This window comes from Thunnus maccoyii, chromosome 14 (genome assembly GCF_910596095.1).
Source record: "Thunnus maccoyii chromosome 14, fThuMac1.1, whole genome shotgun sequence".
NCBI lineage: Eukaryota > Metazoa > Chordata > Actinopteri > Scombriformes > Scombridae > Thunnus > Thunnus maccoyii.
In genome coordinates, this window is record NC_056546.1 from 29096188 (window position 1) to 29121180 (window position 24993).

At 38.2% G+C, this 24993-nt stretch overlaps 1 protein-coding gene and 1 long non-coding RNA gene across 3 annotated transcripts; one reads left to right on the forward strand and one right to left on the reverse strand.

Moving 5' to 3' along the window:
* The first annotated feature begins 1251 nt into the window (after positions 1–1251).
* Positions 1252–3485, forward strand: LOC121912184. Of its 2 annotated transcripts, none has more exons than XR_006100022.1 (4): positions 1252–1341; positions 1500–1534; positions 1679–1790; positions 3287–3485. It is a non-coding gene; the product is annotated as an uncharacterized LOC121912184 (long non-coding RNA). The 2 variants fall into 2 exon arrangements; XR_006100021.1 differs by having other exon boundaries at positions 1706–1790.
* A 1092-nt stretch (positions 3486–4577) lies between these two features.
* Positions 4578–22372, reverse strand: kcnk18 (potassium channel, subfamily K, member 18). Its single transcript, XM_042433817.1, has 3 exons — positions 22123–22372; positions 21664–21807; positions 4578–7808 (listed from the first exon to the last, which is right to left on the reverse strand). Exons 1-3 carry the CDS (start codon positions 22352–22354, stop codon positions 6973–6975), a joined length of 1212 nt encoding a protein of 403 aa, XP_042289751.1. The 5' UTR covers positions 22355–22372; the 3' UTR covers positions 4578–6972.
* Positions 22373–24993: the final 2621 nt, after the last annotated feature.

A 24993-nucleotide genomic window follows, 5' to 3' on the forward strand; every position in this document is an offset into this window, starting at 1 on the left:
TAAATCTACCTGAAAGTATTAAACACTTCTTCAGGAATTCTGAAAGCTGCAGACACACATCTGCATGAATAACATCAGGGTAGAAATAGTCTAAGTTTAAATTCACATTTTGGAGGACCCCACCTGGCCTAACACCACCTTTTTGGTGAAGAAGAGCAGCAACTTCTCCACATTTGAGCATGCTGAAAAGGGCCCACCTCCCCCCTAAACTCTACAGCATCATGACAGAGAGGATCCCAACACATTTTATTGTGGTATGGTACGCCAACTGTTCTACTGCTGACTGAAAAGCCTTGCAGAGGAATATTACAACTGCACAACTAAAAATTGGTTGCCAGGTGCTGTCCTTTCATGCAGTCTACCTCAAAAGTTGTCTGAGAAGAGGGCATAACAATTACCAGAGACTCTACCACCAGTTGTTCACCAAACTGCAGTCTGGGAGGTGCTTGCAGGCTCAGAAACAGCTTTTTCTCTGCTAACCACTAACTGCCCACTATTACTAGGTGTGTATGGAACGTATGTTTACAGTGTAAAAAATAGGCCCTTTTCGTAGAAGAAATGTCACAGTAAGAAAAGCAAAGGTGTAAATAATTAAATTAATGATGGCTGAATTCCATTTAGCTGCTTCAGTTTAAGGGTCCTTTCACTCTACCATGGCTTACTGGGACACTTGAATAGAACAGAGCCATTGTTGATGTTATTAGTGGGCCTAACACCTGTGCTTATCCTACAATGACAAGTCAAAATGTCTGCTTTGGAAAAGGCCTTTAATTAACCTGCCACTAAAATAATGTAGCACAAAACCCTTACTGCTATTTGCAGTATACAACTTTATAATTGTCAGAAAGTTGCAAAAGCTTGGAATGACAAGACTATGTTTCATTGTACACAAGGATCATGACAATAAAGTAATTAAAATTACATTGAACTGAATTTTACTTTCCTCCACTACTTGTTTTGATGCAGGATTTTAAACTTAGATTATAGTGTTGCTGCTTTCTTAAAGTAAAGGAATTATGACTTTTCTTCAGTGCCACCACAGGCTGTTCTTGGGCATAGCAATGCTTTGAGCTAAATGCTAGCATCAGCATGGCAACATGTTTTACTTTGTTCACTCTCTTAGTTTGACGTGTTAGCATGCTAATAATTGTTGACTCGCACTAAACACAAAGTACAGGTGAAGTTGCTTGGAATGTCATTATGTGGTTGAGGGATATTAAGACCCAGGCACAATTTGGCTAATCAGGTTGAGAGCACCTTAACCATTAAGAGGCTCATGAAGCACAGGTGTGTCAGCTTCATTCCTGCTCCTGTGATCACTCCTCTGCACATGCTACCTTGGTAAGCCAAACAAAGTATTTGTGTTTTAACTAGGATTATTTAATTGTTAGGGTAATGTAGGGGTGCAATTGCACCCTGAGGTATTGGATTTTCATGTTGATATTGAATGATTGAACTTAAAATGTGGGCCTGGAACAATTTTTTTTTTCTTTTTAAAGGGTTGTAACAGTGCAGGACTAGTGGCAGTGGCAAGGTATGAGAATGTCTCTTTACTATTAAGATGTGTTCACTTATGGTTAGACTGAGATTATGTGCTTTGCTCAATATACAGGCGAAATGCTGGTTGCCATTTACTTTGCACTGTTCATTTTACATTGTTTTACTTCTTGTGTTTTAGTAGACTGAGTATCGTGCTACTTTACAGTTTTACCTTTTTTAATGCTGCGGCTGGTGTTGGCCTCCAGTCATGGGAGCACCTGGTGCAGTGAGAGTTCACCTGTTGATTTGAGGTGATTATCATTTAGAGTTTGCTATGGCACTGGTAGTAGTTTTGGTGTCTGTTGGGGTGTCATTATTGAAGTTCACCTGTATTCATATCAGATCCTAGACAGGTGTCACAATTAGTTTTGCAAGTATTTGGTCATAAACAAATGCTGGACAAATTAGACTTTTGACCTGATGGTGACACTAGAGCAAAATTAGAGGATCACCAAAGTTACTACAGTTCATCCTCTGGGGTGCTTGAATATCTGTACCAAGTTTGATAACAACCATCCAATATTTCAGTCCAACTGATAATGCCATCCCTGGATCCCTGGTGTTGTGCTTTCAGCGTTGCTACAAATGAGACATGTTTGGTGTGACTTTGTGGTAAACCTGCCTCAGACTGCTGTTTTCCCATTGTGACACATTTCATAGAGGTGGTACACAGGATTAAAAAAGATTTTAAATTTACAGAAATCATTTATGTCACAAACATCTGTATTCAGAGGTGGATGGGGTTTACACAGGACTTTGTTAGAAATTTTGTAGTCTCCTTAATTGTTTTCTACCACCTTTTATACACCCAACCTTCAAAAAAGAAGTCTAAACTGAGTCTAAAAGCTGCTTAATTGTTAATGGTTTGAGTGGAAATCAATAGTGGGAAAAGAATTGCATTAGGCCATATTGCACAACTCTCCTCAAATGGAGGTTGTGTATGCTGTCTATTTTTTAGATGGTCCCTAACTTCAGCTTTTCAGTTTCTACTGATGTTACTAGCAGCTTAGAGGCACAAACTGGTCAGCCAGTGTTCTGCTAATAAATTTGGCGCAGCAACTGCTACCGTAGTTGAGAGGAGTCAACAAAGAAAGAAATAGACCTCTGAGCCTTGCCTGTTATGTCATGGTTAGGGAGGTGCAAGAGAATTTGGTGTAACAGAACTTTCAAATTCCAACCAAACACAAGTTAATTTTGAGCAGTACAATGTACACACAATTTGTACATTGTTGAAAAAATCACCCATATCAACATTAGCATCAAATGCCAATAAGAATCTAAGTGTTTATAGCGCAAAAAAGAAATAATAAAAAATAGTGTGGAGTTTATCTTTAAGGCAATGGCAACGAGAGTGACACAGCTTTCCTTGTGTTCACTGATCTTCTCGTTCTCTTGTTCATGACTTTCAGTGCCTACCTTTGCAGGCATTAAAATTGAGTTGAAGGTTCAGTGTCTCATTTTACTAGATAATGGAGAGGCATCAGCACTATGTTTCATCATAGCTGTAATTCAGTCAGCATAATATAACACTTTCCACAGTAGACTAAGTAGAACAATCCCAGAATACCACATGTAAGTCAAGTATCTTCTTTCCCTCTTTGCTGACTAGATTTGATGCCACATCATGCTTGTGTGTTCCAAGCATCCCGAAAAACCTGGTATTCTGGCTTTCTGCACTGAGCTGTTGATTAGACCTAACCTCTCCACGCCATATTCATAGATTGTATCTCTTTCTCTAACTTTTCAGCCATTTCACTTTCTACACATCACTCCTCTTGGCTGCTACTCTCACCACTCTCCTAGCCCTGCCGATTGGTTCTACCTTCTGCTTCCTCCACAGGAGATTGACTTTACCCAGAGAAAAGCATTTATGTGTTTTTTTAAATGAACATTTACATCTCAAATACCAAACGTCTCTCAAAACTGAGAGAAATAAAACAGTGAAAGCCTACCAGTATTAAGTGAGTCTTCACTCTCTCACCTCCTCATGGTTTTACAGTAGCACCATCTTGTGTTCTTGTGAGGCTGCTGCAACAGGGTTTCCACTGACCTGCTCCAGAATTACTCGACAGTCTTACATATTTTCACATTAATATATGTAGTAACTGATGAGTTCATAACAGCTAGAAAACATAACAATTGTGCCTCTAAATAAATTGAGTAATAGCACAATAAACCAAATTATTACATAACTGCAGAGGTGAAAATCAACTAAGTACATAGATAGATAGATTATAGATACTAGTACAACTACACTCATGTATGTACTTACACCATGTTATATATGTTTACAACCCCACATTTAACCAGTAGCTGTAGTTAGTAGTAACTTTAATATTGTATATTCAGTAGGAGATACTTTCCCAAAATATGACATGTTGCTAGAAGTCTTTGCTTCAAGCAACCTTCTTCAAGCATCAACAAAGAAAATGTGAGCATAACAGTGTATAGACATTGACAAGTCCTGATGCCATTGGACCATGTCACCATACCAAAGGTCTCAAGTTAGAGGTAGCTTTCAAGAGACAGTTCATGGATATATGGCAGTGTATTAAGATACAATCAAAACACATAAAATGGAATAAAACACAAGGAACATTGAGAGATGCAGGCCATGACGCGCAACAGGTCATAAAATGAAACTTCTATTGTTGCCTTGAAGAAATACACTCGTGAAAATCCTCATCCAAATCTGATCAAAATCCACTAGTACTTGTGCTTACAAATAAAACAAACATGGTCAATACTGTATATTACTGTATCCATTCAAAGGAATATATAGGTTTTAAACTAAAAGCAAGGGCTTTGCATTAAAGCTGGCTTTGGAAAGTTCATATTTGTTGAACACCAATAGACAAACAAAATATGAGAAATGAGCCTCTTGTGGTCTGTAGTAATGTGACATGCAGGAGGTGGAATCATGGGTAGAGCTGCACAAGAAGAAGAAAAACATCACACTTACAGGCAACATGCATCTACATATTACAAAAGACAGCATACAGCAAACCAGTGATGAAAATTTATTAGTATAAGCCTTCACACTCACATGAAAATTACAGCACATGGTATGGTGATGAAAAACATAATATGGATTAGTTCATTGCATCACAGATGAGCACTAATACAAAAGCTTAGCCTACTGGAAGTCCTGATTTAAACAGATTGAAAGCTGAGAATGGAGGCAGAGGATGCAATGGGGTCAGTGAGAGTCTCAGGGTGCCCCTACAAAGGATTTCACTACATGCTAAGGATTATACGGTAAATTAAATTTTCATGGACATTATCTTACCATTTTGTGTCAGTTTGCTGTTAAACTCCTATGCTGTGGTTTTACTCTGGTGGTTCAAGTGGCCAGATAATTATACAATGCAAAATACAGTGAAACAACACTGTAGAATTCATCTAATTTATAATAGAAATTTAATGTTGTATATTTGTTTACATGTGTCACAGAAGGAAACAACGGTATGAGCTCATTCCTGACATAAAAAAATATCTACAGCTTTCTTTCAGTTCTGTGGTTTTGTTGTTGTGTTGGGAGGCAGATGTAATTCAATCCCGGTAATGATCAGCTTTGATGCAGAATAATAAATTATCTGCATTATTACACTGCATCCAACTATTAAAGTTTCTTTAAAATGATGAGTAATTGTCACGTGTCATTCCAGTCTATTGTGCGAATGGTTTACCATAGTAAAACATAATTATAGGGTGGGACAATGTCTGTGTGTCATAAATGTTATATTTTTACTAGGCAGTGAACAGGCTTTTGACAGTTGACATGCTTTTTTAACTGAGCAGAGGGCACAGAATATGCTTGTAAATATACTGCTTAAACTGTTGATGAGGCAGTGGGTATGCTAGTGACACGGATATAATGTCAGGATAAAAAGTACCATGTATATATTTTAATGGGAGAAATCAAAACAAAATATCAGAAAATATGTGCCTAGCTGTTGGTCCCTGGCTCAACACAATACTCATAAAATATGATACAATCTCATTTGCCACAATCTCACTGGCTTTTAGGATTTCCCTCTTATATATTCAAAGTGTGAATGCACACCCGGAACCAATGCCAGTGTACATCCTAAACTAAGCTTTGAACATAACCAATGATGTCACATTCACTAAACAATACCAGCTTCAGTACAGAGCCACAGCAGAAATGGCCCTTCCTGCTGAGCACACCATTGAAGCTGCAGTATTAGATGTACCATCACCAGTATAAGGTGCTCCTGTTATTTTGGCTACTGAGTTGATAAATTAGCAATGCTGTACTAGTTTTTCTGCAGGCCCATTATAGTGGATTATAATTTTTACTTCACCATTTTTGTTGATTTATATTTTTTAAGTAGAAAATGCATCATTGCCGACTTCTGTACCTTTGAGCTACTGAGGTGGAAAAGATGATTGCCTGCAGTAAAGTGTTGGCTGCTCACAGAAACCTTTGACTGGACAGGTTTAATGAACTAATGGTAGTTCATCAGTATGCTTGTATGCATGTTTTGACAATGTACAGTCAAAACCCTAAACCTAGCCCTTCCCCTAACCTTAGGGTTCATATCACAGTCTTGAAATGGTAATATTTGTGTGTGGGCAGCCATGTTCATCTGACATTGTTATAAAGTGAAGTTTAAAAAAATTAAACAAAACATATGTTAGATTTACCCCGCAAAGAATAAATCCAGAGTTCTGACTTATAATCAAATGCAACACTATTGTGCCCTCCCTCAGTGGTGCTTTTTGGCAGTACAGTACAGCACAGCTAATACCCCATTTACACCTTGTATGAACATGTGATCTGTATCTGGAAAAACGCATGTTAATGCACTCAAAACACATTGTGATCAGAATGTGATTGTATCAGCCAGATCACATTTGGAGGTGGTCACGCTCACATTGTGATTGGATCTCAGACAGATGTAAATGCAATCTGTACAGTGTAACCACATTCACAAGATAAAAAAAACATCCCATTAAGATGAAAGGTCACCTAGCTCCGCCTCTTCCTGCCTCTTCTGTTCGTGGCTGCAGTTTTCTTGACCTGGGATGCACCATATTTGTTGACAAGTGCACCAGCTCTGCCTTGCTAATTTGCATATTGAGATCTGATCACAAAGGCTCACAGAATAGATGTAATTATCCAGATAACATATCCACATACAGATAATACCAGGTGGAATTGGGGCATGAGTCATTCCCTGGGGAGATACTGTATCTAGATAACCAGAATTTGAAGAATAACATTCCACTTCACTGGGCAAAAGCGTTTGGCACATGCACACTTTTTTTTATTTTGCTCATGCTTATAACCGAATAGCCAGCACAAAGAATGCACTGGACCCCAGCCTCCCATTTTGGGCTTGTTTCAAAGCCAGGACTGTGAGTTTCAACAACTCTTGGACATGAGGCAGAGACACCATTGATGACTTAGTTCTTGTCTTCATTTTTGAAAGCGTCGAAATTTCCCCTGCTGATGAACTTGATGCACTGGCGGTAGCAGCTTACAATTCGTGTTTGGCCCAGCTTGAAAGCCATGGACATGATGGCCATGCCAACAATGATAAAGAGAGAGGTAAGCATGAAATACTTGGGGTGCTCCGGTACAATGTCGCCAAAACCGATGGTAGTGAGTGTGATGAAGCAGAAGTAGTAGGGGTCAAAGTTCTTGAATTCTGTTTCCCACAACGGAAGAATCAAACCTCCAAACAATATGTAAGCAAATACGACCAGCAGAATCAGCACAAATGGTACATCCAGCATTTCCATACCATCTCCTAACCCTGTGAAGTCCCATATGGCATATCCTTTGGGCGATGGGGGCAAGCGGTCTAGCTCTGGACAGGAGAGGCTCCTGAGCAGTGGGCCCTTTCTAAGTAAATTCTCCCTGGCGAGAATCTTCTCAAAGATCTCTTTGTTGTTTTGGAGCTGGATGGAATTGTGCCTCACAGCCGCCTGACTGTGCAGCACCTGCCGGATGTCGAGGGGTTCACGGACCACAACATCTTGGCTGAAAACAAAAGTACCGTCTTCCAGGGACTGGTGGCTCGAGTCCCCTGCTCTCTTCTGAGCCTTCCGTGGTGACCAGGTGTGGGAGGAAAGGCTTTGGCAGAGGGCGTGAATGCGGATGTAGGCTCTGGACATCAGCATAGCAAGGAAATCTCCGACATCGAGGATGACCAGAAGCATGAGAGGGATGCCCACCATGGCATACAAGATACACACCACCTTACCAGGCAGGGTAACCGGATAGATCTCCCCATACCCTACAACAACAATGGAAAAAATGGACACTTTAGTGCTGTGAAGAAGGAGCAAGTGTAAAATTCTGTGAAACATTCAAACTATACTTCTTACCACAGCATTGGCATCAAAGTTTATGTAACAGCCCTATATATACTATACTACCTATAATACTGAGTTGCATTTTAACCACGGCTTTAGGCATGCTTCTACCAAAACTAAACAATTTGTAATTCCATACAGTGTCAAATTCTGAAAATATTGACCACCAATTCTCTAAGGCAGTCCTTCATTCATTATGTGTTCAGCTGATCAAGATTTGAGGGGTTTAGACAACTGTATATGTTAAAGTCCAAATATCCAGTATAATCTAAATTTATAGTAGTGGATTGTTATTCTATTAGCACAAGTAATGTTATTTCTTTAGTTTAACACATAGTCCTTGCGAACATCCTTGAAAGACTTTCACACTCAACTTGTTTGGTTAAGTTTAAACTAACACTGGTGAAGCTCGTTCTGTTTATATGGATGTTAACGCTGCGGACCAATTAGCCACTTCCAAACAAACTCTAGTACACTTTGTATTGCGAAAGTAAAACAGACCAACCACATGATGTTATGATAGTAAATATGTGATTTTAGCATGAACTCAAAAGCTAAACCACTGTTAAATCCCTCTTCTGGCTTTAAACTTTCATGGAAGTGATCTTATAAGTGATCTGTATTTAGTAACCATGATAACATACAGTGTGTACAACAACACCTAACTGCAGATGTCTTTCCTGAAGTTAAATCAAGCTCTATTTGAGCTTGATATCAAAATTATTTAATTTTGTAAATAAACCCATTTTCTCTATATTGAGCTATTTGTCTCTGAGCTGCTTGGGACTTGGGGAAGATGGGGCTTATTCATATTGTGTCTTGGATACCCCTAGACGAGGAAAGACACTATCAAAACAAAAATCTACATTTAAGGATAATTTCCGTAATAATAACATTTTATTCACCAAGTTAATGGCTCAGATCTCCTGACGCTTGCTAAAAAGCCATCCAGGGGGTCAAGAAACACAAAAAACATAAGATTGGTTGTAAACAAACCCCCACGTTAGTCAAGCCTACTTGGAGGACTAAATGAAGGTGAACCATAAAATTATTATAAAAACTGACTCCACCACAGTTCACAGACCTACTTCCTACTTCAAATGTGACCCATGTACTGGCCGTAGTGGTGCACACAGTTTTCCTATGCAAGTAGGGATTATTACAGACATTTCAGGTGCACTCACTTGTCACCATGTTCCCGGAACTCAGCAATTATTTTGGTGAGTACCGTGTAATCATAACCAATAGAAATTATGAACTCAAGTTTTAATAACCAGAATTATCCTTTGCCACATAGTGTGGAGAATACGTGTGCCTCCATGCTGAACTGGTACTGACCAGTGCATATACTGTGTAAACATACTTAAAATAATTCTTATGCACAGTTAGATTAAAAAAAAAATTTAATAAAATGAGTAAAATAAAGTACAAGCATGCAGAATGCAAAGCATGCAATGCAGTTCCTATTGTACATGCCTTATAATCATCAAGAAATACTGTTTTTTTTTAAATAATATAAGAATGTAAAACATTGATTTCCAACAAATGTTTTCTAGTGGGAGTCCATTATCAATTATCAGCTTGAAAATTTGGCAGACAGCAGTGGAGCCATATACCATAAAACTTTGCCTTAAACTCACATTATGCTGGTTGTGGAGAGATTAATTAAATTCATGACTAACAAGACAGCACAGAAGACAATATACTCCAACCTCTAACAAGCTCTAATAGGCTTTTTGTGGTGGTGTAAATAGCATTCTTCTCTGAGAGTGCCCTCTCTTCAGCGAGTTGTGGGCTTCCTGTTGCTGCTCAGCCATTAGCCATTAGCTGGCTTCCCTTAACCACTTATGATATATCAGAAAGTAACAGACTTACTGTACTAATGTATCATCGCAACATTCCTACACATCAAATCATGTCAAAATAAAAAGCAAACACCAGTTTGTAGAAGTAGAAAGAAATAATTTGATTCACAGATCACTAAGGACTGATAATTAAGAAGTTAAACATGAATCTTCAGCACTTGCGGCTCTGTGAAGCTGCACTTATGCACAGTGGCACTTTGAGCTAAATGCAAACATCAGCAAGCTAAAAGGTGAGTTGGTATATTGGTGTAATGGGTTGTTCTAATATCTTAACTAGAGCCTCTGGGGCCTCTTGAGGCCCACAATGCTAGAATATGGAACAGAAGACACAGATGACTTACTATTCCTAAAGCGATAACAGTAGTGGGACTATACATGTAAAGTTTGTCCTGAGGGTGGCGCTAGATAAAAGGTCACTAAAATATAAAAGGTTATCCCCAGGGATTCATGATAATATTGGCACATCATTGGTATCGCCTAATAAAGGCTTTAAAATGAAATATTGGCATCGGCCCAAAATGAACATTTCTGTTGCTATGAGAGGCCGATTTGTTGCCTTCGCCTCCGCCACCCGGCTGTTTTTCCCTCCGTGGACTGTTTCACCCTGACAGTCCCTGTACTTCCTCCGTAGGCTGCACTTCACTCAGCTACTCGATGACCCGCTGCTTCTTCCCACTTTAACCTGAACAACAAACTGCGGCTCGGTACTCCGTTTGGATCCACACGGAGAGCAGAGTTATGTGAAATGTAAGAGGACAACAGCTTCAAAACTTACAGATTTACAAGTCTTGTTTAAAATCTACAACTATGAGTTGAAGCAACCTGCTGTTTATTACTACTGGTCCCTGCTCAGCTGACAGCACATCTAGAAATATTCACATGAATTCAAACAGGTCAAGAGTGACAGATATGGAGGCTATTTAAGATGCTTCCCTGTTGGGTGATTTGTGGATTGTTTCCCACCGTCTACACAAGATGGCTGACTGGACTACATGCATAAACCATGTAAAGCTGAGCTGCATTTGGTTTCTGATTCATTTGAGAGCACTCCCAAAGTGTACCAACAAAACATTTCTTCTGATATACTTGGAAGAGGGCATGAGTCCCACAGGGGCTATAAAGCAGAAACCAAATGTCTCAGTCCTCACATATTCCAACCATCCACAAACAGCTGCCTGCTGATAATGAGCCACACATAGCCACACAACAAAAAGGCAGCCTAAATCTTTTTTTAGGATCTTAGCTTGTTAGTCTGCTACTCAGTAAGTAATGCAATAATTATATGTCTGTAGTGTACAAAGTAAACTATATATTCTTGATCTAGAAATAAGTATCTCAATGACTAACTACTAACAACTACTGGCCACATGGTCATCTTGTATGGATAGTTATAGATGATTTCTAATGACTGACCTCATCTAGTGCCACCATCAGGGCAAATTTTCCCTAGGTATTGCAAAATATAACGACCATATTTCCACACAATTTTCAGTGAATATTTATGGTCGGTATATGATAAATCCTAATGTTTTGTGGACTCCGAAGTATCAGCCAGATTTCCATTTGTTTCCTAAGGAGATAGCTCCACAACACATCGGAACAGTAAAATTTCAGTTTACTATTGAGATCCATAAGACTGTGGATGAAACAAATCACATAATCAGATCACCAATGCTATAGCTTCTTGTGTTCTATTAAATGTAAATGGAGAGAACGTCTGCTGCACTGTGTGAAGCACCTAGTGCACACAAACCTAATTTTGTTTTGTTAAGTTCTGAATTGAATCAGTATATTTGAATAAGCTTGTTGTGATTTTAAATATCTAAAAAAAGAAAAAAAACATTCTATGCTTCTACACATCCCAATGTGTATGCATAGATGCATTTCCACTGCAGGAACCAGGGTCTAAATGGTTTCAGGGAGATTGTTTTACCCCTGCCTTATAAAGTTGTTATGGCTAACTTGTTAGCAAACAGTTGCCTATTTACATAATTAGCAGACCCAGAGCAACAGTTGCTCTGTCCTGTTGCCACTATTAGCTCTGTTTTGGTCTATAACTACTGAGAGAAATATATATTTAGCTACTAATCGCCCCACTATGTTCTATGTGTGTCTGCTGCTTGGTGCTGGTAGTGAACAGTGGGTTTACAGTATCAGAGCTTCTTCCTTTGTTCTGTGTTTTCCCCACACCTGCCCTGTATCAGCCTCGTCGGGCCTGCCCTGCTCTCTGTGTTTCCCCCAGCCAATAGGCTCCCTGTCTGTTCTCCTGTTTCATCACCTCACTCCCCTCCCCTGAGTTTCTCCACCCATCTCCCTACTGCACCTCTTCTCCTTGTTAGTTCTGCACTAAAACATACAGTACTTGTTAGACCTTTCAAAGCAAGGGTGTGTGACATTGAGGGTTTATTGACTTGTCATTGTTTTCCATCAGAAGTCTTCCTCTATTGTGGTCTGTGCTACTTCTGGTTTGGTGCACTTTAATGCTAATGACTGCTCAGTGACAGTGCTGACTGCAAAATTATTGTGCTCAGACTGTGTGTGACAAAGAGTCAGCCATTTGTTTACATGTCAGGAGATCTGGGTTTGCTTTCAATAATACTGTACATCAACTTGACAGCTGTTAGAACTTTTGTTTATTTTCCTACTTAACCAAACCTGTAACCATTTGACCATTTGGCAGTTGAGCAATCTTTCAGTATGGGCATCATTAGGAATCATCTGGCAATATTTAAAAAAGCTTATGACTTGCTAAATCAGTAGTGGTTCTTCTGTTGAATTAATCAATATTGTTACATTAATGATGTCTGTGAAATATGAAGGTGTCACTAATAGTGACAAGACTTATCACAACCCTGCAGTTCCCTTCATCTCTGCGCAGTGTTTTAGTGTTTTTCAGCTTAATGTTTGGGTTTTATGACCTGCAATTTTACTGTTTTTGTGGATCAGATGGACCCAAATGCAGAGACTTGGCAGGCATGGAAATGAAGAATATATTTATTAACAAAATCAGGAAAGTGCTGTAACTAACAAGTGCTGTATGTTTTAGTGCAGTTTGGTCATCGGACCTCGGGGTGTTTCACATAATGAGATTAGCAAATTTACTTTAAAATATCTACTGAGAAAAAAGACATGAGTGATATTTATGTTTAGTCTTACAAATTCAAATCAGTATCACCAGGAATAAACAATAAATCCTTAATGGTTATCTGACTACACTTCTAATCCTCGTTTGATATACAAAATGCTTGCATGTGTCTTTATCTACACCCTAGTCTGTAAGATTAACGTATTCCATGCTGCTGGTTTGAGTTTTAAATAAAATAGCGTTTTACAAATCACCAACTGTTCAAAGCTAATATCAAAACAGCGCTTTGGGGAGTTTTTATTAGCCGCTATAGGAGCATGGCTCTTGAGATGACAATGTTGAGATGACTAGGGTGTAGTCCACCACTTTGTTCCAACTATAGATTGATTCCTATTAAGCTAAAGTTAAGTCATCCAGTGAAATATTTCTACATTCACTTGATAGATTGCCATGGAATTACAGATATTCAAGGTGCCAAGAGGATGACTTCCACAACTTTGGTTAGCCTTTCTTGTAGCATGTTTGCATTTTTTGGTAAGGAGTGAAATTTTGGATGGATTGCCATAAAATGTGGTACAGACATTCATGTTCACCAAAAGACAAATTGTAAAAACTTTGATGATCCCCTAACATTTCTGACAGAGCCATCATCTGATCAAATTGGAAATTTGTCTAGTACTTTGTTTACTGCTAATTAGCAAAAGTTAAAAATAGCATGTTACTGTTTTCATTGTGAGCATGTTAGTGTTTAGTTGAAAGCAGAGCTGTGTATAAGTACAGCCTCAGAACTGCTAGCATGGCTCTAGAGTCTTGTTTATTTAGAGATCTCTTTGGAATTGTGTTATGCAGCCACGAAATGTGTTGTCGAGAAAATAAATAAGCTAGACAAGGTAAACACAGATCCTGCCACACACTGTAAATGTCTGCTGACCATTCAAAATATAAGGAAGAGTGTCAGTGGATATAAGGGGGTAAACTGAAGATGGGAATAAGCTACAGACTTAATTGCCATGTTAGCATTTGTGATTGCTATGAAGCATGACAGGTGTGTGTCTACTCCACCTCACTTCCCTTGGTCTAAATGTTGCTGACTATTTTCAGTGGAAGTTTCAAGTTTTGACTTCAGCTTGGTTGAGATTTTTTCTCAGGGGGTGAAGAGACTAGGGATGTGGAGAGAGCCCAATATTTGTATTTCACTCCTGTTTTTGTTTTTTATTACATTTCTAATTTATATTAATATTAATTGTTATATAATATATAATATTATATCATTTATACACCTTAATATATAATATTAATATATTAAAGTGTTAAAATAAGTGTTCTTCAATAAATTACTTTGAAAAGGAGGGTCCCACACCAGGTCTTGAACCCCAGTCTCCCAGACCACAGACAACTGCACTGACCACTCAGCCCAAACTTAGTTCCATTAGACCTGCAGCTATTTATACATCCTTGACATAGAGACAGACAGCAGAACAGAAGAGAGGAGAGAGACAGAGAGAGCAATGGAACTGAGTCCTGACCTGTGCACTTTTATTTATAAACAAATAATTAAAAAAATATTTGTACGAAATAAATGTGCTTTGTGCTTTTCTGAATACTGTATTTGGCTCCACCCCTAGAGGAGATGCTATGCTGCTGATCCAAGAGCCGCTGGCTGAGATTATGCTGAGCAGCATGCATGGGAATAAATTACAATATAATAAATCTGTGTATATTTCTTGTTTTCCTCTGATGCTGTTGCGCTGTGCTGCTCTGTCTTCTCTGTCTGCGTGCTGTTTTTGCGTCACAACGTTATCAGTTATAAATTTGTTTTTCACTGCGTGGGAAAATGGACGTGTGGCTTGAGAGCATGTGAAAAGTGTTGGTTGTGTGAGTCTGACGGTCAATGTGTGAGAGTTGGCAGCTCTGGCTAAAGCCAGCTCAAAAAGTCACTAGGTGTTGCTGGATGATGTCACATGCTAATCTGCATATTAGTGACATCATAAGGTAACTACATACAGTACCAGTCAAAAGTTTGGACACATTTTCTCATTCAAGAGAATGGGAAGGTGTGTCCAAACTTTTGAATGGTATATACACATTTCAAAAAATGAAAGTAATGAAAATGACTCATTTTCTCATAGCTATCATCACATCAATATGCATCTAAATCTACCTCTAATATCAAAAACTTTTATATAGGTTGTTGTGCAGACTGTAGAGCTGTCATGATCCAGACACTGAAATCAACTCACTATTTTAAACTATTTGACCAGAAAATAAAACTTAAATAGTCAAGTTAAAATGTTTAGAATAAAAACATTGTTTGATCATAAGCTCATTCACATTTCTGTTTGGCTGATGATTGGTCAACTGAGGGTGCTGCTGCTCTGTCCCACCCACTGAACACAGTCAGCGCAGAGAGACAGCCATATGAGAGCACATTCACTGAGGGATATTGGCAACTCCCTTGAAGGGAGTTACGGTCTGCCCAAAAAGTCACTAGATTTGTCATTAGTCACTTTTTTGGAGAAAATCATCACTACAGAGGTCTTAAAAGTCGTCAAATAGCAAGAAAGAGCTAAGTTGACAACAACTGATTGGTCCTGCTGAGTGAAAGAACATAAAGATCACAGCTTCGTCAGAATGTGAGCTACACATGCTCACATGAATGATATTACATTATTGCCATTTTTCTTGTATTTGCACTAAATTTTAAAAGTTTAACAAATATCATTGACTGTAGAAAGTATATAGAAATAGAAATATACTATAGAAATAGTAAATTGAAAGTATAAGAACTGCAATACTGTGTAACTCATGCTGACAAATAGTTTTTGACAAATCAACTACTCCATTTGCTCCACAGCAAATGATCACAGTGGGATTAGTGTGTGTGTGTGTGTGTGTGTGTGTGTGTGTGTGTGTGTGTGTGTGTATGTGTGTGTGTTTTTTTTAAGGATTTAGCTAAAGTCAAAGCCATTAAACTCCCTCCATGTTACTCATAAGTTTGACAGGTTATGATTCATACGCAGGCTATTTAACAACCATGTTTACAAAGAATGACCATGAGCAGATTCTAACTCCTTCCAGTCTGGTGATTCTTATTTGCATATGGCCTGTTAGCTAATAGACCATATGACAGTAAACAAGAAAAAGATGAGTCAAAATAAGCACCTGGACAAGCCTGGGGCATTAGAAACAGTAAACGATGCAGACTCCAAATTCAAAGTACCCATTGTAGGCAGAACAGGTTCAGCTGTAACACAAATGAGTTGGAGATGTATAATAGACATAAACAAAAGAGGGTTTGCTAAAAAAGACAACAGGACTATACACAAAAATACCAACATAATTTATTAAAGTAAATACAAGGACATTCTACTTCTTAAACCTGCATTTACTGAGTTTTTTTCTGGTCACACGGACAGCAGAAGAAGCAATTAACCCAGCATGGACATATTATCACCTTAAAAAGTTGATTTGGCGAACTTGTTAGCGAACAGTTGCCTATTTACACATCCACTAGACACAAAGCAACATTAGCAATCACTGTGGTCATGTTTTGCCCACCTGATGAATGTAACTCCAATATTCACTCTCCTTTAGCTCTTTTGATTCTCTACCAAGGGAAATATCTGGCTTATTAGCTGCTAGATGCTCCACCATGTTCACCAACTAGTCTCTGTCTTTGTATGTCTGCTGTTTGGTGCTGGCAGGTAGTGTAAAGTGGGTTTATCAGAGCTTTATTACTGAAAACAGCTGGCTGCTGCTACTGGACACAAAGGTTGATGCAACTGGACCAGAACAGTAAAGTTGAAGGCCAGAAAACCAAAACACTAAGTTGAAAGATGCTGAAACACTTCATACTCAGGAGAACTGCTGAGTTGGGTCAAAATTGCTATGGAAGCAATGTTTATTTATTTATTTAATTTTACCTGCATTTTACTTGACTTATTCTAGTTGTTTATTATTTATCTTAGTGTTTTTTTATTGTTATTTGTCTCTTTTCAAGTCCTGATTATTGCAGCCTTGAGCACTTTTATCATGTCTGTCTATTGTCTGTGTTGTCTGTAAAATGTGTGTCAAGTTGGGTGCCTTGTCTACTGCAAACCAAATCTGAGGGTGCTGCTGCTCTGTCCCACCCACTGAACACAGTCAGCGCAGAGAGACAGCCACATGAGAGCACATTCACTGAGGGATATTGGCAACTCCCTTGAAGGGAGTTACGGTCTGCCCAAAAAGTCACTAGATTTGTCATTAGTCACTTTACCTTTACACTTCTACCTACAGGTACAAATAAAGTAACCTGAACCTGAACCTGAATTCTCTGTGGTTTCATCAATACTAGTGATCCCTTTCTCATTACACATACTCATTTGACCCAGTGTTGAGAACACTGTGTGCTGACCTGTTTATGTTTCAATTTCAATTCAGTTTTATTTATATACTGCCAAATCATAACAGATGTTATCTTAGGGCACTTTTCATATAGAGCAGGTCTAGACCATACACTTTAAGTTACAGAGACCCATCATTCCCCCATGAGCAAGAACTTGAACCATGAGCAAAAACTCCCCTTTAATGGGAAGAAACCTCAAGCAGAACCGGACTCTAGGTGGGCGGCCATCTGCCTTGACCAGTTGGGTTGAGAGAGAAAGAAAGTGAGGGGAAAGTGAGAACAGCATAAGGCTGAGACGTCAACAGGCTAATGGATGCAACTTAGTAATTGGCTGGCAAACATGTTAAGCTTATTTAGTAGCTGTTGTTTTCCAATACCTCTAATTGCTCCTGATAATGTTTTAAAGCAGAACCGAATGCTTGAAACATCCTCCATCCTTTTCAGAGTATCTCTCTTTTTATACAGTTCCACTGTATTCAACATCACTTCCACTTGCTCTAGTCTTAGATACATTTGAGTGAAGGCATTCAGCCTTATCATGCTCTGAGAACATCACACTAACAAACAAAAAGTATTATTTAGTGGTACAATTTTTAGCATTCTAGCAGCATGGTTCAGGGATGGAAATGTCCATCATTCTGCCCAACATCTTTGGTTCAGACTGAAATATCTCAACATATATTGGATGGATTGCCATGAAATTTAAACAGACATTTATGGTGTCCATGAGGACAAATCCTACTGACTTTGTTGATCCCCTGGCTCTTCACCAGCACCACCATGAGATTGACATTTGTGATTTTGAGTGAATATTTCGAATCTTTTTCAGCAATTGCCATGAAATTTGTTGGAGACATACATTTTCCCCTCAAATTAATTGCAATAATTGACTTTTCTTCTAGCACCATCATGTCAAAATGCTGATTTGTCCAGTACTTTGACATTCCCATCAGCCTCAGCTTTACCTTGTGTTAAGTGCTAATTACCAATTGTTAGCATGCTAACATGCTAAACTAAGATGGTGAACATGGTAAACATTATACTTGCTAAACATTAACATGTTAGCATTGTCACTGTGAACATATTAGCATGCTGACATTAGCATTCACTGTGCCTAAGTACAGCCAAAGAGAGAAGCAAACACGCTTGCGGACTCTTAGTTCTGTTAATCTTGAAACTGCTACAGATTTGATCACTATGTAGCCTACCAAGCTACAATCTAATATGGTCACAAATAATCTGCTGATGAGTTAAAATGAGGTTTCTTTGTTATACAAATAAAACTTAACTGCAACAAAGTGAAGATACAGAGATGATGAGGAAAAGGTCCAAGTTGAAGGTTAACTTAATAAAGGATTACTACAACTTATCAGTTTTATTGGTTATAATAACATTATACTCTGCATGTTAACTGCTGAGATGTGGGAATAGGGCAAAGACTAAGATTCAAACCATCATACATTCATACCTCATTTCTTGTCCCATCAGATTTCCTTTTAACAATTTTGCCTTTGTTCACAGATCCCAGCATACTTGGAGAGTGCATTTTATCATAACCAATACAACCAATGGCCCCACCTACAGAATAAGACCCAAGTTTTAATAAATTGAGTTATCCTTTAAGGGCTTGACAAGAAACTTGTCTGTTTAGTTTCAGCATAAGTTAGAGGATTTCTACTAGATGAGTGCTAAAAGGTGTACTGGCATTGGCTGCACCTAACCATAACCTCATGAAATAAAGTCAAAAACAGTCCTTCAAAAACAAATCATCGTTCTAAGAGAATGCCAGAAAGAATCACTTCCAACCGCACCTAATGTCTGCACTGTGTAACCTAATGGAAAAAACACACAGCTCATTTTTACAAAACTAGTAAACATAACATAATACCTAAATGTGATTATTAGTAGGGGAGACTGGGGATGGTTGCAACAAGGGACAGTTGCAACAAGTCTTATTCCTTCAATCAGAAACATGCTTGAGGCTTGAGTGATGACCCTCTCCCCATCAGGAAGACAGAAAACACATTCAACATCTGCTGCTGCCAGGCCTGGACTGGCAATCAGGAGCACCAGGACTTTTCCCGGTGGCCTGGCCTGTTAAATGGCCCGATGGGCCTGCCGCATAGAGAGAGAGAGAGAGAGAGAGAGAGAGAGAGAGAGAGAGAGAGAGAGAGAGAGAGAGAGAGAGAGAGAGAGAGAGAGAGAGAGAGAGAGAGAGAGAGAGAGAGAGAGAGAGAGAGAGAGAGAGAGAGAGAGGTTTGGGACGTTTTGTTTGGGAGCAAGTGCATTTAGAGCAGCTAAATGACTTAGCAACAAGATGGACAATGGAAAAAAGAGGAAGGGTGGAGTGGAGAGGGAAAGAGAGACAAAAAAGAAAGGTAAATAAATGTGCTAGTTAGCTAACATTTGCTACCTAGCTAGCGTAGCTAATGTTACCAATGCAACATCATCGTCCCCTGTCAATGTTAAAGCTGCCAAGAAACTGGACAATCAATAATAAAAGTGATAGTTCCCTTTCTGATTTCCTCAAAAATATTGACGGCATAATTGGCATATCTAGTCTAATTAATATGGTCAATATTATTTGAAAATTCATCCATTTTGTTGAAAATTTCAGTCAGCGAGTTCATATTTTCAGCTCATAATTTAAAATTATCGAGACAACATAATGTCTTCTGTCACACTATTCAGACTACTGTAATTTGTTGAAACTTAAAGATCTATGTTATTTAATGTTTGTGTAGGTTAAAGGGATATTTAAACTTTTGATTAGTGACTGTTATCATTATATACTGTATATCAGTAAACTGAGTAGCATATTGTGCTCTTGCTCTGTTCTTTGAATAAGTGAGGAGAGTTAACTGTATTATATTGGTACATTAAAAGGTATGGTGTGCTGTGCTGTTGCTTTTTTCTTTTCGAAGATGGAGAGAGTAGCATTAGTGCCACAGTAGTACAGAGGCCCACTACTTCAGAGCAACCTGCAGGTACAAGATATGTTAGAAAAAACAAATGTATATAGTTTATGGTAATTTTATGGAAAATATAGTTTTAAACAGGTGTACTCAAACTTCTGATGGGTGTATATCAGTTCTTGCTCTGTTCTTTGAATAGGTGGAGAGAGTGGTTGACTGTACTATAATGATACATTAAAAGATATGGCTTGCTCTTGCTTTTTTTCTTTTTGAAGGTGGAGAGAGTAGCATTGGTATGACTGTACCAATGCTAATGTCGTCTCCCTCCTTAATGTTATGTACTTTTGGTTTTATTTGAAATTCATAATAGTACATTGTACTAAGCAATTGTTGGCTCATTAGTTTGTTATTCACATGCACTAAAATTCACCAGAATGCAGGAAATCAAGTCTTTGTAACTAAAATTTTTCTAGTGGGGGACCCCAAGACCCCCCGCTTAAAAAATGACCTAACTGGGGCTATATTTCATGCTATATTTCCTGGCCTGAATGATTTTTCCAGTCCAGCCCTGTCTGCTGCATTTATTGAAAAAAAAAAACATGTTTTGGCGACATGAAAGTAATCTTTTTCACTTCACATCTTTTGACTCTTCTAAGTGACATGGTTAGCATGTGTCAAGGTCAGAGTGTCCAGCTAGTACATGATATTTTGTCATGGCTGATGGGGTTGGGGATGGTTGCAACAAGTTGTTGCAACTGTGCCCAAGCTAAGGAGCTATATCAAAACAGATCACACAATAATATTTACATACAAATTTGTATACATTTTTTTTTTTTGCAAAAAAAATATTACATTATAACGTTATACATACACAAGTCATTGTGATGTACACAATCATCGGAGTTAATAATGTAATAACAATCATTTCATTATTTCATATTAACGTAATCTTATTGTAATAGTCCATTAGCAAACAGTAAGCCATTATTGTTTGTCATACAGTGAATAAAAGCAGAAATTGTACTCTGTTTGTTTTTCAGTATGCCATGAGTGAGGAAGAGGGGGTTCCAAAATATTACTAAATAAATATATAACACTATAATATTAATGTATGAATAAATAATACTATAATATTATTGTTAAAACAATACGTATTTTCAGAATACCATACTCATTGAGACAAAAAGCAAAAGTTAATTAGTGAAATTGAATGTATTTTTAACATGTTGCAGCCACCCCGCTGATCATGTTGCAACTCTCCCCAGGGTTGAGGTCAGTTGCAACATCTGACGTCTTCCATTCAAATAAAAGCTCATTTTTAACCATGACCTTTTATTTTCTAAAATTTAAGAACGTTTCTGAATTTTTTGAAAGAAAGAAGAATTTTAAGAAAAGTTAACCGACTATAACCATCTTTGAGTAAAATCATTCCTCAAGAGCCACTGTAAGACCTTTAATTGTTCACGTTTTGATTGATTATCAGATCTATATCATCTTGCTGGATCATAATCCCCAGTCACTTACCAACCGTTGTGAACACAGTGCAGCAGAAGAACATGGAGCCAAAAAAGCTCCATCTGTCAGGTCTCTGGAACCATATGGACTTGAACGTTGCCATCTTATCCTCCACTTTCTTCACTATGTTTTCCTCTGTGCAGGATGTGTTATCTAAAAGTAAAGAGAAAATAGCCCAGTGTAGAACAGATCAATAAAGGCTCGTAGTTTAAACGTTAGTTTCTTAACTCTTGAACGTGAACGGGTCCTGACAGAGAAATACGCATACTATATACATTAGGCTTAATTAGAGTCCAAATTATTTCAGCATTAGAATTGAAGGAAAACATACCAAAATCACTACAGCAACCATAAAAAGTCCATGAAAGTCAACATAGCCCTACATGAGTTACTGAAGTCTAGTTCCACCGTGATATTAGATGGCCCATCATATTGAATAAGTTGTTGAGGATATTTGTGATCACTCACTGGTGTCATTCTGGACAAGGCGGACAATCTCTACCAAGAAGCCATGGTACTCCTTTTGGATATCAGTCTCGCTCCCTCCTTCAATGTACTGGAACATAATCGCACCCAGCGCCGCGTATGCAACCAGAGACAGACACAGCATAAGGTGAGGCAAGAGCTTCCAAGAGCGCGCTGCGCATTTTCTCGACTCGTCCTTAACGCTTATTCCTTTATTCAAGGCAGCACACATCATCTTCTTCTTCCTCCTCCTCTTTCTCCTTCCTTCGCCTCCGTACAGCTCCTAAAGCCCGTGTGGAGAGCGGTTGTGCGTCCGTCAGCTTGGCTTGATGCTCCAGGAATGTGCGCAGAGGCTGCTGAGCCAGTAAACACCACAGCGTCTACACACGCATTACCGACACTACCATGAGGCCTCCGGGGAGATCCTTTATTGACTTGAATGTATTACTCGCCTCTCTGACTGCCTGAGGTCCTGTGAGAGCATGACATAGACAGCCTTCACAAACATTCAGACCACACCGGAAATCAACCATCTCACCAATATTGATAAGTTTTGTCTCAGCAGTCCAAACGCAAAGATTCTTAGTTAATACTGAATTAAAATCAAACTATAGCCAGTTTTTACTTTTGTTGTTTTCTGTTATTCTCTCTCTGCTAAACATCCTAATTAAATTAATTTCCCCAGTGTCCATCCATCCATCCAACACCTAAGCAATTGGTGGAAGAAGTACTCAGATGCTTTACTGAGTAAAAGTACCAATAGCACAATGCAAAAATACATTATAATACATAATAATTTATATTAATAATATTATATTATATATAAGTATTTATCTCCACTAAATAGGCTGATAGTTAAAAGATCAAAAGTAAAAACACTCATTCTGCAGAAAAGTGGCCCCTGAAACTGATGTATATTTATTATATATGATATTATTAAATTGTAAGAACTGATGGAGCAATGCATATGTTTTAACTACTTTTTAACCAAACACATTTTTAAATACTCCATATAGGTAGTTTAGTCAAATTGTCCCAACCTAAGGGTTGGGTCCCTCCAAATTGTCACCAGAGAAATCTGAGGGGTCCTGAGGTGATTCATGGGAAAGGAGAGAAGAAAATGCAAAGTCAACACAAATCTCTTTCATTTTCTTTGGAACTTTTCTCTTTCTTTAAATAAAACAACTATTGGATGATTAAACCTCATCAGGGCTTAAACAGTTATTTAAATACAGTAAAACCATGAAGACATCTAACAACTATACTGCTTTTTTTAAAGAGTCATAAGCCAAAACAGTTGGTAACCACTGGTTTAATCTTTAACAATGTGCAGTATTTTATAAACTGGTCACATGTTTTGTTTTGTTTTGAGTTTTTACAGCTGTCAGATGAATATAGTGGGGTAGAATATAAAGTAGAATAAAATGGAAATACTAAATAAAGTGCAAATTCCTCAAAACTATACTCAATAAGTACTTAGTAAATGCACCGTTTATAGACTTAAATCAGCTTGATCCACTTTTCTTTTGGAAGTCCCACATGCTGCAAAAGCAATTATGCCTCTTTAATCTCTAAAAACAAATGGTCCTGCCCTCTATCAAGCACCAGGGCAACAGGTGCTGCAAGATTTCTATATTTAGTGAACCATGTGAGGGCCAAGTGTGGGTCAAAGTCAGAGAACAACTGGGAACTCTTTCTGTAAATACCTTGAGACTATTAAACATACCAGGGAATTATATTTGAGATGCTACTTCTTTTAACCTGCATTGCATCACATGTTGGTGGCCGGATGGAGAAACAGCCTTAAAACCTCTTGAGTCCTCATACAAACAAACTCTAAAAACTCTGGACAAAAAGCCAATGCATTTTAATCACTGTAGGGTACTGGAGAAATACAATTTACTGAGCTTTGACAATTTCAAATTATTTTCAAATTTGTGCCTAGTTTATAAAACTTGAAATGGTTTGGCCACTATGTGACTTTGTGTACACTCGCTCAGTAAGTTTTGTATTGCGTGTCTAGTGTACTTTTCTGTATAAATTTGTATGCTGTTTTTACTCTGTACTGTTTGTTATTGTGCTGTTTCTTTGCTCTGACCTGCCAAGGGACCACAGATGCAAATTAGCTTGAAGTTATAATCTGGTACGGTGCATCAAATGGTGACATTTATGTCTGAGGAGTACAGTGTCCCTTTAAATATAATAAATAAAAAGAAAATAAAAACCTCTAACTACTAAGGAAAAGCGACACACTTGAGAGTGGGATGAAACACTGAGTTTATCAAAAATTAATTAGTAGGAGGCAGTTCCACTGAATTTGTGCACCAAAGGCAATTTATGATTTGGGCTGCATCTTGTGGTCTGACACTACATTATGAGAGAACTGATGTGATGAATGTTTTAACAGGCGATGGAACTGGCACTTTCTCAATGCGGGTGTGATCTAATACGAGAACACACATCACAAACAAGAGCCACAAATTGATCATAATTGAGCAAACACTTCTCTGATTTATTACATTGTAGACTTGTGGGTTTTGTTTTAGCTGTGCCTCCTGTTCATACTGACTATTAGAAGATCCCTTCATAATGCACTTACAATGTAAGTGATGGGGACCAAATCTCACAGTCCTGTAAATAAAAGTTTATCTGAAGCTAATATGGAGCCTCAGCCTCCAAATGAGTCAAATCAAGTAGATATCTTTCAACGTTACAGTCTTTTTAGTGCCAAAGTCCCTCTTTTTGTTACTATACTTCCACCACAGCTCAACAGGGAAACACTGTCCGAGGAAACACAAAGAGGGAATTTGATGCTAAAAAGACTGTAAATGTGGCAGATATCTACTTGATGTGACTAACTCAGACTGCTGAAGC